The 16,981-nt window shown below is 36.7% G+C and overlaps 1 protein-coding gene across 1 annotated transcript in view; it reads left to right on the top strand.

Moving 5' to 3' along the window:
- PIBF1 (progesterone immunomodulatory binding factor 1) overlaps positions 1-16,622 on the top strand; it is a 331,775-nt gene extending 315,153 nt beyond the window's left edge. The window contains exon 18 of the mRNA XM_072622310.1: positions 16,259-16,622. Coding sequence (XP_072478411.1) covers positions 16,259-16,312 — 54 coding nt within the window. The 3' untranslated portion in view covers positions 16,313-16,622. The remainder of the gene's footprint in view (positions 1-16,258) is intronic.
- The last annotated feature ends 359 nt before the right edge of the window (positions 16,623-16,981 follow it).

Raw genomic sequence — 16,981 nt, 5'->3', positions numbered from 1 at the left:
CGAGCAAAATATAACAGATTTTGAAGACTGAATGCATAGAAATGATCTAAGATAATACCTCTTCCAGAAGAATGATAGGGAAAAAAAACCATAATGCCATAATAAAAGAAATAATAGAAGAGAACTACCCAGAACTTGTGAACATAGAAAATGAAATTCGAAATTAAAAAATTCACAGATCAACTCCAGAAAGATAGAAAAAATAAACAATGCTGCAAACTCCAAGATACATAATGGGTCAAATTTAACAGTTCATTTCAGGGAAGAAACTCTGCAAAGGCAAAGACCTTCAAAATGCCTCCAAATTAAAGAATATTTGAATAACTTGACTATTCTATAGACACAGAAAAAGGGGGAAGAAATAGAATAACATGCTTCAAAGAGCACCAGAGCTGAAGTTGCAGCCATGGGTGACCAGTCCTACAAATCTGAGCCTAACCATACAGGACAAAAAATGGACAATCTAATAATAAAGAAGAGTGAAATAGTTTTAGAAAGAAAACAGAATTGAAAAGATTATTTGCATCTCGAACACCCCAAACAAAAGAGTGACCACAGAAAGACCAAGAAGAGACTTACTTCTAATAGAAATGTATGCAAAAAGATGGGAGTGAAGGCAGAAATTTGGTAGAAGTAACAGTAAAGAGGCAGATGGGATATTATGGAGAGAACCTGGAATACCTTATTGATAGGCATCCTGCTAATTGGTGAATACTTCTTTTGTGGGACTACTTTAAAATAATAAAAGGTACTTGGAATGACAGGAATGGAGTAGGAGAATGAAAAGGAGTCAGTGATGCACCAAGGTCAAATCAAGGGCTAGAATGAAAGAAAAGTCACTTCTTTGGTTTCAGAAAGACAAGAATCTACAGGGGGATGGGTGAGGAGGGGAGAAGAAAGACTGAAAAGGGAAGGAAAGGAAGGAGGGGCCTTACCTTGGAGGTGGAAAGGGGTTCCTCCAATGAATGTTCTTATGGTTAAAGGGAGATGAGGACTTTACTCCAGATGAGGCCTGAAGATTTTGATGCCTGAAAAGTCTCCTTGTCCTGTGAGGGGTGTGAGTTGGAACCCCTGGAAGCAAATGCACCTAGAGGATTAGGAGAACATAGACCCAGGCAGGAGATTTCCAGGCAAATGTAGAGGGAGGAAAATCAACAAGAGGGAGAGGGAGATGCCTTACCATGGCATGGGGCATCTGTGACACATGCAATAATTGACATTGTTCTGAGAGTGAGGCAAAAGAGAAAAGAGGAATCCATGGACTAAGCTTGACAAGGCCGTGGTAGAAAGTGTCTAGAAGTTAGAGTCCAGAATGGATAACTTGACAGCTTTGATTATATGAAGAATACTGAGAAAAGAGAGAATAAGAATCTAGAGTAGACAGAGGGATAATAAAGAGAATGAAAGAATTCCTTTTCAAAAGAGGCACACACACACACACGCATACACACACACACACAAAAGAAATTTTAAAAATATAAGGAACAGGACTAGCTGAAGGGAAGGCGAATAAGGGGAAAATCTACCTCATTGAGGAAAAAAAAGAGGGAGTAGAAACATATAACCAGATAAAATCAAGAGAGAAATTAATGAACGAAACCCTAAAGGGAAAGGGTTAACAAAATAAGAAGGGGTGAGGGGAAAAGAGCCAGTGGGAACAGCAACACTTTTTTTTAAAAAAAGACTGAAGTAACTGAAGGAACAAAATACAGTATTTACAGCAGAAGGCAAAAAAATTATGACTAAAAAAATTAGAAATAGATGGAGAAAAATATAAACTGAACTCATAACTTTTAAATGTGAATAGATTAACCATTTCAGTTTTAAAAAAGTGACAGATTCAATAAGAAAACAAAACCCTACAATCTTTTGCTTACAAGAAACACATTTTAAAAACAAAGACGTTATCAAGGGAAATGATGAAAAGAAGTAAAGCACGAAAGGGAGAATAGCACTTCTAAACCTCAAACTAAATTATAAAACAGCAGTCCTCAAAACCATCTGGTATTGGTTAAAAAAAATAGAGAGATCAGTGGAACAGACTAGACAAGGGAGATTAAGAAACAATGTAATTCAATGTTTGATAAAGTGAAAAACATAAGTTACCTGGGGAATAACCCTCTATTCATTTGAAAAAAAAATACTGGGACAACTGGAAAGCAGTCTGGCAGAAATTAGGCTTAGACTAACAGCTTACACCACAATATAGTTTAAAGGGATTTTTGACATTAAAGATCAGTCTATAAAAAAATAACAGAGAAATAGATCATATACCTCTCACAGCCTTGGGTAAGAGATGTATTCTTAACCAAAAAAGAAATAGAGGCAATTACAAATGATAAAATATATAACTTTGATTACTTGGAACTGAAAAGTTTCTGCCCAGACAGCATTAATGCATCTATGATAAGGAGGGACATTGTCAAATGGGAAAAAAAAAATCTTAAATTTCTTAAATTTCTCCTATAAGGATTTGTAATCCAAGATATATAAATAATAAATATACTTAAAAGTAATAGTGAATTCCCAGAAGATAAATGGTTAAAAGGTATGAACAAACAGTTCTCAAATGGAGAACTGCAAAATATTAACAACCACATAAAAACAATGTTCCATATCACTAATATTAAAAGAAATACAATCAAAGCAACCCTGAGATTTCACCTCATACCCTACAGATTGGCAAAAATGATAGAAAATGGCAGCAGTGAATGTTGGAGGGTATTGTGGGAAAATAAGAAAAGTAATACATTATTGGTGGAGTTGTGAAGCAGTACAATAGTTTTGGAAAACAGTTTAGAATTATGCAAATAAAGGAACTACACAGTCCATAGTCATTGAACCAGAGACTTATTACTGACTTAATGCCTTCAGGAAGCCATCAGTAATTTAAAAAAAAGAAAAAAAGGCCCATATATGTTTTATTTATTTATGTCTATAGCAGTATTTTCAGTGATACCTAGGATATTAGAAATTGGAATTGGAAACCACGCAGAAGCTGAACAAATTGTGGTACATAAATGTAATGGAATACACTACTGCATTGTAAGAAATGATTTGTGCGATGAGTACAGAGAATCCTGAAAGGATCCCTAAGAACTAATTCAGAATACAGTAGAAACTAGAAACTACAACAATGTAAGTGAAAAGAATAACACACCAAAAAAATCAAAAGAAAATGTAACAAAATTATAAAGATCAGCATGATTCAAATAAAGAGAGAGAAGATACCCTGAACATATCCCGTGACAGAGGTGGGGGGCCACAGGTGTTCTATGTGGCACATGTTTTCAGACTTTCTCAATGTATGAATCAGTTATGCTGATTTTTTTTTCCTCTACTAAAAAAGAGTACAACATCATTTGTCCTGTGAGATGCCTCTTGGGGAGGGAGAAGAGGACATGAGTATATGTAAGAAACAGAGAAACCTCAATAAAAATTATTTTAAAAACAAAAAAAGAAAAATCTGACTTATATTTGAACCAAAATACTCTGCCTTGAAACTTCTACTTACTGGTTCTAGTTCTATCTGCAGAAAATAAGTCTAAGCCACCTTCCAAATGGTATCCTTTAAGATATATCAAAACAACCAGCACATCTTCAGAGAGTTGACCATGGGTGGATTAGGTAGCATAGTGGATACAACATGGGGCTTTGAGTCAGGAAGACCTGAGTTTGAATCTAGCCTGAGACACTACTAGCTATCTGACCCTGGGCAACTTACTTCACTTCTATTTGCCTCAGTTTCCTCATCTATTAATAATAATAGTTAATATTTACATAGCACTTATTATATTCCAGGTACTGTGCTAAGCATTTTACAGCTTTTATGTTATTTCATTCTCAAAACAACCCTTGGAGATAAATGCTATTATTAGCCTAATTTATCTTATTTTTAAAGATGTTAACAAAAGAGATTCTAGAACTTCCTTCAGTAATATATTTGAGTGTATAATAGCCCTCAGAATTAGAAAGTTTTTCTTTTCAGTAATCTAAATGTCAGGGATCCCTCTGGGGACAAAGCCATGCAATTCACATAAAGTTACCTGCCTAGCATTTACAGTAGAAGAGATACCACCAGGTACAGCCTTGTGCATAAGGAGCTCTAGCTCTCTACTCTGTCTCTACATGCCCCTTTGACCCTACACTGTGTCATCCCCTAAAATGGAACTTTGATGACCTTTCCCCGTCTTTCTTGACCCTGACCTTCTGTGTTCCTGACTTTGGCTTACCAACTTAATTTTGATATCCTTATTCTTTTCATATACCTCATTTAATGTTTGTTGCCCTTGCTTCGCCAGACATTCCAATCCTGGTGTGTCTGAAGACAGCTAGTTTACCCAACCAAAACTGGAAATATCCATTACTACCTAATTTTGTACTATTTAATTTGGGATTTTTGAGTCAGGATTATACACCAATTCTGAATAATCTGGCCAAAACGACTTAGATGGGAGGGTCTGAGTGCTTCCCAGTAACACTAAACCTTTCACAAGGTAGGTTAGTTAGGCCCAGTTATTCTGGGAGGTAGCAAATAGCCAGCCTCCATCTTCATCTATAACTTTTCCTAGTTAATGACTGGTGAAAAATCCTTTTCTAAAAAGACATATTTCTTCTGTCTTGATTGTCTTTGATTTTGAATTATGATACATAAATTAAAGAGTAATAATACATGATAGTTTTCTCTTTTATTTAGTATTTTATTTTTCCCCAATTACATGTAAAACAATTTTCAACATCTGTTTTTAAAGTAGAGTTCCACATTCTTTCCTTCCCTCCCTACCCCCCTCATTGAGAAGGCAAGCAATTTGATACAGGTTATACACGTGTAGTCATGCAAAACATATTTCTATATTAGTTATGTTGTAAATAAAAACCCAAGAAAAATAAAAGTAAGAAAAGTATGTTTCAGTATGTATTCAGAATCCATCAGTTCTTTCTCTGGAAATGGATAGCATTTTTCATTATAAGTTCTTCACTGTAGTCTTAGATCATTGCATTGCTAAGAAAAGCTAAATCATTCATAGTTAATTATCATACAACATTGCTGTTACTGTGTACAATGTTCTCCTGATTCTATGCATTTCATTTACATCAGTTCATGTAAGTCTTTCCAGGTTATTCTGAGAGCATCTAACTCATCATTTCTTATAGCATAATAATATTCCATCAAAATCATATACCACAACTTATTCAGCCATTCCTCAGTTGATGGGCATCCCTTCAGTTTCCAATTCTTTGCCACCAGAAAAAGAGCTGCTATAAATATTTTTGAATATACAAATCCCTTCCTTTTTGTTTTTTATCTCTTTTGGTATGCAGATGTAGTAGGCATGGTTTTATAGCCTTTTGGGCATAGTTCTAAATTGCTGTACATAATGGTTGAATCAGTTTACAACTCCACTACCAATGCATTAATGTCTCAATTTTCCCACCTCCCCCCCAACATTGGCCATTTTCCTTTTCTGTCCTCAGCCAATCTAATAGGTATGAAAGAGAACCTTAGAATTGTTGCATTTCTACAATCAATAGTAATCTAAAGCATTTTTTTCATGAGTCTTTTGATTACTTTATCTGAAAACTGACTTCATATTTTTTTATCATTTATCAATTGGGGAATGGTTCGTATTTTTATAAATGTGACTCATCTGTCTATATATTTGAGAGATGAGGCCTTTATCAGAGAAACTTGCTTCAAAATTTTTTTCAAACTTATGATTGCTAACTGTATTTCCCTCCATCTTATCCTCCTCCCCCCCTCATTTATTCTATTCTCTTTCTCTTTTCTTTCACCCTGTCCCTCGTCAAAAGTGTTTTGCTTCTGACTACCCCCTCCCTCAATCTACCCTTCCTTCCATGAGCACCCTTCCCCCCCACTTCACGTATCCCCTTCCCCTTCTACTTTTCTGTATGATGAGATAGATTTCTTTACCAAATTGAGTGTGTATGTCATTCATTCTTTGAGCCAGTCCTAATGAGAATAAGTTTCAAGCATTTCCTTCCACTTCATCCATCTTCCCGTCCACTTTAAAAGTTCTTTCTTGCTTCTTTTATGTGAGATAATTTACTCCATTCTACCCCTCCCTTTCCCTTTCTTCCACTACATTCTTCTTTTTCACCCTAATTTTATTTTTTATATATCATCCCATCTTATTCAACTCACGCTTGTGTCCTCTATCTAATGTGTGTGTGTGTGTATATATATATATATATATATATATATATATATATATATTCCTTCTAATTGCCCTAATAATGAAAAAGTTATTATGAGTTACAAGTATCATCTTCCCATGTAGGAATACAAACAGTTTTACCTTAGTAAGTCTCGTATTATTTCCCTTTACTTTTTACCTTTTTATATTTTTCTTGAGTCTTTTATTTGAAAGTGAAATTTTCTATTTAGCTCTGGTCTTTTCATCAAGAATGCTCAAAAGTCTCCTATTTCATTAAATAGCCATTTTTCCCCCTGAAGGATTACAATCAGTTTTGCTGGGTAGGTGATTATTGGTTGTGATCTTAGCTCCTCCTTTGCCTTCCAGAATATTATATTCCAAGTCCTCTAATCCTTTAATTTAGAAACTGATAAATATTTTCTAATCCTAACTGTGGCTCCACAATACTTGAATTGTTTCTTTCTGACTGCTTGCAATATTTTCTCCTTGACCTGGGAGCTCTGGAATTTGGCTATAATATTCCTGGGAGTTTTCATGGGAATGTCTTTCAGGAGATGATCTACAGATTCTTTCAATTTCAGTTTTACTCTGTAGTTCTAGAATATCAGGACAGTTTTCCTTGATAATTTCTTGAAAGATGATGTCTCGGTTCTTTTTTTTTTGATCATGACTTTCAGGTAGTCCAGTAATTTATAAATTATCTTTCCTAGATCTATTTTTCCGATCAGTTGTTTTTCCAGTGAGATGTTTCATATTGTCTTCTCTCTTTTGGTTTTGTTTTGTTGTTACTTGATATTTTATAGAGACATTAACTTCCACTTGCTCAATTGTAATTTTTGAGGAATTATTTTTTTCAGTGAGCCTTTGTACCTTCTTTTCCATTTGGCCAATTCTGCGTTTCAAGGCATTCTTCTCCTTATTATTTGATCTTTGTACCTCTTTTGCCATTTGGTGTGTTCAGATTTTTTAAGATGTTATTTTCTTCAGTATATTTTGTGCTTCCTTTACTCTATTTACTCATCTTTCATGTTTTTCTTGTACTCCCTTCATTTCTTTCCCCAATTTTCTCTCTACCTCTCTTGATTTTTAAAATTGTTTTTTAGTTCTTCCGTGGCCTGACACTAATTCTTTTTTTTTTTTTTGAGGCTTTGGATGTAGGAGTTTTAACTTTGTTGTCTTCCTCTAGGGGTGTGTTTTGATCTTCCTTGTCACAATAGTAACTTTCTATAATGAGAATTTTTTTCTATTTGCCCATTTTTCCAGCCTATTTCTTGATTTTTAACTCTTTGCTAAAGTGAGTCTCTGCTTCTAGGGTGGAGGGTGCAACTGTGTCCCAGGCTTCATGGGTTTTGTGCAGTGGTTTTCAGAGATATTTCTAAGGACCTGTAAGTTTTCAGTTCTTCCAGGGTGGTGTGATCTAAGGAGAGGTGTTTACTACTCTCTTGGCCTATGTTCTGATTTGTGAATGACCACAAGCACTCTTTTCTGCTCTGGAACTCTGAGAAGATTCCCCCCTCCACTACTGCTGCAAGCTCTGGCAGGCTAGTGCTCCTCCTTTCCCTGGGACTGCCACCCAGCACTGTGATCCAGATCCAAGCATGGACAAAGCAACAGAGTCCTGCCTCAGTGCCAGCAAAGAGACCCCTATAATCTTCTTCTGACCAATTATTGGATGCCACCTAACTGTCTGAGGACTGAGAGCTCTAGAAGCAGCTGCAGCCACTGCAGATTCAGTGGCTGTGAAGGCCTGCTCCTGGTTTGCCTGGGGTCCCATCTGTGCTGGTGCAACATACTGTGCTGTACTCTTACCCTGGTGCAACAGACCTTTATTTCCATCCTTCTAAGTTGTCTTAGGCTGGAAAATTATTTCACCCCGTCCTCTTGTGGGTTCTGCCACTCCAGAATTTGTTTTAGGGCATTGTTTAAAGGTGTTCAGAGGGGTTTGGGGGAGAGCTAAGGCTAGTCTCTGTCTTTTCATGGCCATCTTGGTTCCACCCCAGCCCATAATAGTTTTCTAAGTTATGACCTGGTAACATTTGTAATTTGTTTCCAGGTCCTTTGACTGAAATTGCTAATTATATGCTTTACTGAAAACTAAAATATAAGTATATTATTATGAAAAAATTATAATAAATGCAATAGATATAATATACAATAAAATAATGATACATAATATGCAATAAAATAAAAATAAATACCATAAATGTAATAAATGCAGTCACCAATCCTAATAACTTATTTCTACTAACTTATATCTTAGATTCATATAGCCAACAGAGAGTCATATGAGCCGCAGAAACACTGTTTTTTCCTGCTCTGGTTTAGCTGTGTCCATAGCTGTTAAAAGACTTATAATTCCTACAGATAGAAGAACCTACTGGAAGAAATCCTGTGATTTGTAAAGAAGCAGATTGCAGCTATTGCCTCAGTGCTTTCCCCCCAGACACATTTACCTCTTTCCCTCTAGTCTCTACACTTTGCATCCTACAGTGACTCCAAGATATGCTGGTCCTTTACATGAGGCCTTCCTTCCCTCCTTCTTGTAACCAGGAACAACTTGATTATTTTCTTGGACCCTTATTTTTTACCTTCTTAGAGCAGTATCTGTCTTTAGAACTGCTTCTGCTACCTTACCCCATTCCAAAATGCTATGCAGTGCCTTGGCTCATAGTATCGCCTCTGGCCCTCCCACTTCTCTCCTAAATATACACTTACTGGCAGCTCTCTGCTCAAAGTGGAGTATGGGCAGCAGAATAGAAAATAGCCCTAGAGTCTAGTGAGGATATAGGAAACAGTAACTCCACAGTATCTTTCATTGGTTCTGCTAAAACACGTTAAGTGAAACACCATCAAAAAGGGACAACTAGTTCTTTAGAACAATGTTGGTAAGGGGAAAGATGATGAGAATGGAATAGGAAAGATAAGAGGAAAGACAGAAACCATCTGGAAGAACGTTACAGTGAGATTTAATAAGAGTTAAAAAGAGTAGGATTTGGATATCTTAGTGGTTAGGGCAGTGTCATTTATGGGATATATACTAGTATATGTGTATAGAATGGTACATCCTCTCTCCAGTCCCCACATGGAGTGTCTCGGTTTGTCTCTGGTACTGTACGCATTTGTGTTAAAGGTAGGAATGGAGAATAGAGCTTCTGAATAGAACTTATATAAACTAGTATATTCAGGAATATACTAATCATTTTCCAAACAATTTAGAAGATTATCTAGGAGGAGAGACAAAGCTATATGGGTTAGCTTTAAAATTAAGTAGAAATGTATAAATGTAGTGAAATGTTTCTGGTCTGCCTCTCTCCCTTGTGGGATTCTAATGATAAGAACACATTATGTGATCTACATTTTCCACTCTTTTATCTTCTCTTCTTCCTTTCTGCCTGATCTTTAACCACTTTGCCACTCATTAACATTAGCTAATACAAGGGGGGGCAGGGGTTGCTTATTTTTATAAAAAAAAAATTTTACTTATTGTTTTAAAAATTTGATTGAGAAAAGCTTTCAGTTATCAGGCAGAATTGAACTCTGAGATTGTCTTTGGTATAATAATATAAATGGGTAAAGTTGGCATTTGGTTTCAAGCTAGGTCCTAAAAAGGGTTCTACCTTGATAGGATTACCAAGGTTCTAGGGTCTGGCCTCTCAGCTTTAGAACCTTAATAGTCAACTTACTCATGGATGACCTAGTTTTGAGATACTTATCTCACACTATTGAAATCCATATAGATTTAATTTATACCAGAAAATTAATTTGTAATTTCCAATGACAGAAATATTCATGGCATCTTTATGTAGGACCCATGCCCTATATCAAGATACCTGAAATATATTTTTTTCATTTTGTGCCTGCAGGTTAATTATTTGCATTCACAGAGCACCTGTGTTCTATTTTGTAAAATACTGAAATGCAGGACCAACAGAGTACTTGAAAAACACAAATTAGTCATCCAAAGATTGCTGAGTGGGCACTTAGTCAGAGCAGAAGAGTCTCGTGATCTTACAGACGGATATTTCAGCCAACTTTGGTAGATATTGGTGAACTATTCTCCTTCCAGTAAAGCATGGTATCTTGCACTAGGAGATGTTAATCACTTTATCTTATTCATTTAAATTAAGTTCTGTAAGCATTCTTTAAGAACCCACTACGAGCAAAACACTATCTTAAGTGGGAGGCACTAGAAAACAAAAAAAAAAATGTTTCTACCCTTAAGATTAGTTCTACTTGATTTGTTCAAGTAGCATTTTTTTGTGGCAGAAGAAAAGTATAGAAGAGGTGGGGAGTGTGCACTCATTGGGAATGGCTGAACAATGGCATGTCAGTGTAATGGGATACCACTGTCATGAGAAATGGCAAATATGAAGAATTCAGGAAAATATGGAAAGACATGTGTTAACTGATACAAAAAGAGATGAGAACCAGGAGAGCAGCATATACAGTGACTATAATAACATGAATTAAGATTGTGCTCAAAGGCAGCCAGATTCAAATGAACTGTAATGATCAGTCTTAGTCTTGGTCCCAGAGAAGAAATTATGAAACCCACTTGATGAAAGGGGCAGGATGCTACAGGAGGAGATGGTTAGGTGCCTGTCTGGCACAGTCCTTTTTTTCTGTCAGTTTGGCTAAACTGTTTTTCTTGTTACAAAAGAGAATTCATTGTTATTGGGAAGGAGGTATTGAAGGAAATTACTGTGATATAAAAGATAAGGTATCTATGAAATATTAAAAATAAAATGAATATGCTTTTCTAGATAATAGAATGCTTCTGACCACTGAATAATAGCTTCTCTTGTCTTTGAACACTTTACTTTTGTCCTTGGAGGAATAGCAAAATAATGTATAAAATGCTGGTCAAAGGACCAAGGTTCAGATCCTATCTCTGGGACTCTACCTATGTGATCTGGGGACCAGTCATTTTGCCTCTCTATGCCTTAGTTTCTTCAACTGTAAAATAAAAGGTTTGAACTAAATAGCCTGTAACATTCCTTCCAGCTCTAGAGCTATATGTTCTAAATGTGGTGATGGTGGTTTGGCAGAAAGGTGGCACAGTAGATAGAGCACTGGTCCTGGAATCAAGAGGACTTATCTTCTGATGATAAATGTTGGAGAAGATGTGGGAGAAATTGGAACACTAATTCATTGTTGGTGGAGCTGTGAGCTGATCCAACCATTCTGGAGAACAATTTGGAACTATGCTCAAAGGGCTACAAAAATGTGTATACCCTTTGACCCAGCAATATCGCTTCTGGGACTGTATCCCAAAGAGATCATAAAAATGGGAAGGGGTCCCACATGTACAAAAATGTTTATAGCAGCTCTCTTTGTGGTGGCCAGGAACTGGAAATCAACGGAATGTTCCTCAATTGGGGAATGGCTAAATAAGTTGTGGTATATGAATGTAATGGAATACTGTTTTGCTATACAAAAAATGATGAACAGGATGACTTCAGAGAGGCCTGGAAAGACTTATATGAACTGATGCTGAGTGAAAGGAGCAGAACCAGGAGAACTGTGTACACAGCAACAACCACAGTGTATGAGGAATTTTTCTGGTAGACTTAGTCCTTCATAGCAATGCAACGACCTAAAGAATTTCCAATGGACTCTTGAGGCAAAATGCCTTCCACATCCAGAGAAAGAATTATGGAATTCGACCACAGAATGAAACAGACCATTTTCTTCTGTATTATGTTTTGTTTTGTTTTATGGTTTCTCCCATTCATTTTAATTCTTCTATGCAACATGACTAAGGTGAAAATGCATTTAATTAGGAATGTAAGTGCAGAACCTATATAAAATTGTATGCCATCTCAGGGAGGGAGCGGGGAGGGAGGAAGGAAGGAGGGGGAGAGAGGTAAAAAAAAATCTTAAGATATTTGGAAGTGATTGTAGAACACTGAAAACAAATAAAATAATTTAATTTTAAAAAAGGAAAGAAATGACCAACAGTCAGACTTCAGAAAAATCTGAAAAGACTTCTATGAACTGATGTAGTGAAATGAGCAAAACCAGGAAAGCATTATACACAGTAACAGCCACAGTGTGCAAGGACTGTTACTGATAGACTAAGCCCTTCACAGCAATGCAAGGACCTAAAACATTCCCAAAGGACTCTTGAGGCAAAATGCCATCCACATCCAGAAAAAACTATGGAACTGGAAAGCAGAATGAAGCAGACTATTTTCTTTTGTGTTATGTTTTGTTTTGTTTTAGTTTTTCCCATGGTTTCTCCCATTCGCTTTAATTCTTCTATGCAGAACAACTAATGTGAAAATGTGTTTAATAAGAATGTATCTGTAGAACCCATATAAGATTACATGCTGTTTCATGGAGCATGAGGAGAGGGAGAGGGAGAAAATTTAAGACTTATAGACGTGATTGGAGAAAACTGAAAACATAAATTAATTACATTTTTTTTAAAAAGACCAAAAAAAAAATAAGTCTCATCTTCCCTAGTTTAAATCTGGCTTCAGACAATTATTAACTGTGTAATCCTGGGCAAGTCACTTCACCCTGTTTGCCTCTTTTCCTTATCTGTAAAATGAGCTGGAGAAGAAAATGACAAACCACTCCAGTATCTTTGCCAAGAAAACCAGAATGGGGTCATGAAGAATCAGACACAACTGAAATGACTGAACAAGTTTCTTTCCAGCTCTACATCTATATGATGTACATATACTGACTCCCTGTAAACTTTGTGGATTTGTGTCCCTTTATGAAACTACACATTAATATAATAATCAAGAAGAGGTGTTAAAATTAAACTATCTTTTACCATTTCACCCAACATAAATTTGTCACTTACTCTTGATAGTAGCCTTTATTAAAAATCTAATTTGGAAGTATTATGTTTGAGAAAAAAAGCTTCATATATTGGATTTTGTGATATTTAAATGATCAAAAGAAATGAACTGGGGGGGAGGGGCGTAAAACCATGTTCAAAAAGTGTACCTTTCCCAGTTAAAAATAAAAATTTTTCACAGGTAGACATATCAAAGAAAGAATGTATTACACAAGTTACCATCTCATTGGATATATAGGTTAAATAATGTAATGTGAAGAAGACACACTAGTGTTCAAATAAGTGTTATAAGATAAAAGTCATTTGATAGTATACCTGACTTACTTCATTATGCTTTTATACTCTGCCTGTTTCAAGAAAGGAGGAAGAAGGTGGAGTCATTTTAAGAGGTACTGACACTACATTCTGCACCAGTCAAGGCATAATTAAAACATATCCTTCTACTGTCCAAAAGCTAGAGACAAAAAGGACTCTTACTGTTGTTAAAGGATCATGTGAGGACAGTTGGCAACATAATGACCAAAGCACTTACAAATAACAAGATTTACTACTAATTTTTTTTTGTTAGAAGGAGGTACTGTTAACTCTCCCCCCACGCCAAATTGGGATTGGATTCAGTCAACATTTTGTTTGACTATAAATACTTGTAATAAAAGGATTTTTTTTCCTTCTTTTCAATGATGGGATGGGTGGGAGAGAAAGAAAACAAATGTTTGTAAGAGGCAGAGCCAACATGGCATAGTAGCAGAAAGAATTACAGTGAGTCTTCCCTCAACATTCCGCCACCCAGCCTAGTCTACATAGATCTAGAAAACCCAACAGACCTGGATTTCATGATTTGGAAATCTAAGAAAATAAATCAATATGTCATTTTTCCAGCGTAAGTTGGCATCAGGAAAAAGGGATGTGTTAAGACTGGGCAACAAGCTCTAGCTAAGAGCACCCCCATGGAGCATTCTAGTAGCACTCCCCTGAAACACTTCAGTATAAGGAGAGGCTGTATACTAGGACAAGAAGAAGTTCCAAAGCCAGCAAAGAAGGGGCAAAACTTGTGCAAGTTTCAAGAATAGTTACTAGCTAGCAGTTCTGTCACTATCCAATTTCATGTCAGAGATCTGGGGGAAGAGAGAAGGAAATCTGTGCTTAGGGGGTAGCATTCTATGGGAAGCAGTGGTCAGATGTGTACCAAGCAAAGAACAAGTTCAAAAGCAAGCACCATCGATGTGGCTCAGACTCCAGGAACAGAACGAGGTCTCAGCTCTAGCCCATTCTGAAGCCTGCAGAGCAATGACCAAGATGGTAATCCTAGATGAAATGAAAACTTTCAGTTCTGTCAGGCTCAGCCACAATCTACTGGAAATCCCAATATAGCAAGCCCACAGGCATGTTGCTCAACCTCAAACCAGAATTTGCAGTGCTCAACTTGAGGGAGGGGAGGAACAGAACAGGAGAAAGGGAAAAGTAGCAATCAGGCTTTACCCTGGATCACATCAATTTGGGAACACTGAAAGCTTGCAGGTCTCCAGCCTGACCTGCCATTGAGATCCTAGAATAATACAACCCTTAGTAGTCCAAAAAAGTAGCAAGTAGGACCAGCTCAAGACATTCCCTACAGAAGTCTGCAGAAACCATCCCCTGTCAAAACGCAAAGTGACTAAGTACGCAGAAAAGATTTCAGGCGCAGCACTCTCTCCACTGTAGCACCAGCTAGCTCCGGGCAGCTTTGTTTAAATTTCCAATAAGGCAGTTTGTATTTGATCCTAGAGCTAATGGAGAGCTGCTGAGCTTAATGCGCTCAGGATTGATGAGATGCTTTAGGAATATCACTTTCAGATATAAATGTTATCCTCAAGAGAGACAGACATACACACACACACACAAGAGAATCAGGACTACCAGGAGAGGGCCTTTCTTGGAAAGGAGAAGGTCTCCCTCAGAGACTAAAACAAGGGAGGGAAAGCTGAGTGCACACATGGAAGTTTTATGGCATGGAGCAGGAAAAATGAGGAAGCTTATCACAGACAGCGCCAATTGACTAGGTTGTCTGCTAAAGTGTGGGGTCTGGGGGGTGAATGGCTGAGGACTTGAGAGGAAAGCCGATTGAGAGAGTTTAACACAGAATGAGTTACCGAAAAATAAAAGGATTGATATCTGTTGATCAGTCTAGCCATTCATTTTGTGCCTCCTCTGCGCCAGTCACTGTGCTAGGAACTGAGAATACCAACACAAAAGTGTGACAGTCCTTGCCCTCAAGGAGCTTAGAGTGTCTTCAAGTGAAATACATGTTCACAGATCAGTAAATACACACTGTGTGCAACATAAATGTACAGTGAATTGGGGAGACTTTGACAATTGGGGGAGTTATATAGGACCTCCAGAGGAGGGACCACCAGAGCTGACCCTGAAAATGAGTCTTAAGGATCTGAGAGATGGAGATAAGGAGGAAGAAGTATATTAAGGGCACAGAAAATAAAACCTGTGAAAGGACACAGATGGAATGTCATATGCCCCAAACCACTTTAATTGGAGTATGGAGAACATGAGAGGGAGTGATGTTGTGCACAGGTACAGGCACAGAGATAAGAAGGGAGATGTTATGTGTGAAAAGTAAGGCAGTGACCCATTTGATTAGCTCTTAGAGTTACATAATAAATATGGAAAGGTATCATAAGGTCACAGATTTAGAGCTGGGCCTATGGAGATTCCCCCAAGGCCAACCACCTCTGGAGGGAATTACAGCCTGAAGAAGTTAGCATATAAGTATGCGAGGCAGGATTTGCACTTGGGTCTTCCTGACTCCCAAGTCCAGCAATGTTCACTATTCCACCTTGCTGCTTGAAGTCAGTTTGGGTTGGGTGTTAAATGTCCAATAAGATAGTCTGCATTTGATCCCAGAGTTAACAAGGGACTGCTGAGTTTAATAAGCAGGGGACTGACAAAATGCTTTAGGAATATCACCTCCAGATGTAACTTTTATCCTTACATGTAATTCTTAGTGAGAGGTAAATAGATCCAGAAAACACAGAACCTCTGCAGAATAAGTTAGTTAGCTTACTGTTAAATGTTGATATTAGTTTTTTCTTCTTGTTATGTAAGCATAACTCTTTGCCATTAAATTTGTCAGTACTTCTAATTTAAGAAAAGCAAATAATTAACTACTGTGTCACAACTTGACAATTTCATGAAAAATCTAACTGTATATGAGCTATTTATATAAACTCTTAGCTGATCCAGTTGACCACACTTTTCATGTTCTTTCACTTTACAGACCAAAAAAGGACCATCTGAGGGGCTTAAGACACTGAAGACAAAAAGGAGATAATTTTTTGGAAGAACTTCAAATATTGACAATCACTTTGAAAGGACTTACTCTGGAGAAACAGTTAACCTTAATCATGTTCTTTGTACCTTTGGAATGATTGATTTGAAATTTATTTTAGCCATATTTTTAAAGTTGAATTGTGCTAGCTGATTTCACTATAATTATTAAGCTTCATGGAGTATAAAAATAGTTCATACTTATTTTTATCTATTTTGAAACAAATAATTTCTAGTGAATTATTTATGATCTAGGCTAAAAAAGGAAGTTTTTTATAATTGTTTCATTTACATTAAAGTATACATCTTATAAATATTTGTGTTTCCGTTCATCAGTTTTTTCAAAAAATGTCCAGGCCCTGTAAATTTAAAATTTAATATATTTTTAGATTATTACAAGTCCATTGTATGAATCATCCTAGTAAGTAATTTACTTTAATTGAACACTTATTAAATACCTACTATATACCAAGCACTGTGCTACAAGCTGAAGATTCAAATACAAAACAGTCCTTGGCCTCAAGGAACTGTCTTCTGGGGGGGGGGGGGTTTGGAAGGGAATGGAGAGGAAAGGATACACACACATATACATATACGTATATATGTGGAATGTGTGTATATATATACACATATATATGATTGTGTGTGTACATACATGCAGGTGGGTGGGGGG

The sequence above is a fragment of the Notamacropus eugenii genome, chromosome 6 (assembly GCF_028372415.1).
Source record: "Notamacropus eugenii isolate mMacEug1 chromosome 6, mMacEug1.pri_v2, whole genome shotgun sequence".
Classification (NCBI taxonomy): domain Eukaryota; kingdom Metazoa; phylum Chordata; class Mammalia; order Diprotodontia; family Macropodidae; genus Notamacropus; species Notamacropus eugenii.
This window is presented reverse-complemented; position numbering and strand designations above follow the sequence as displayed.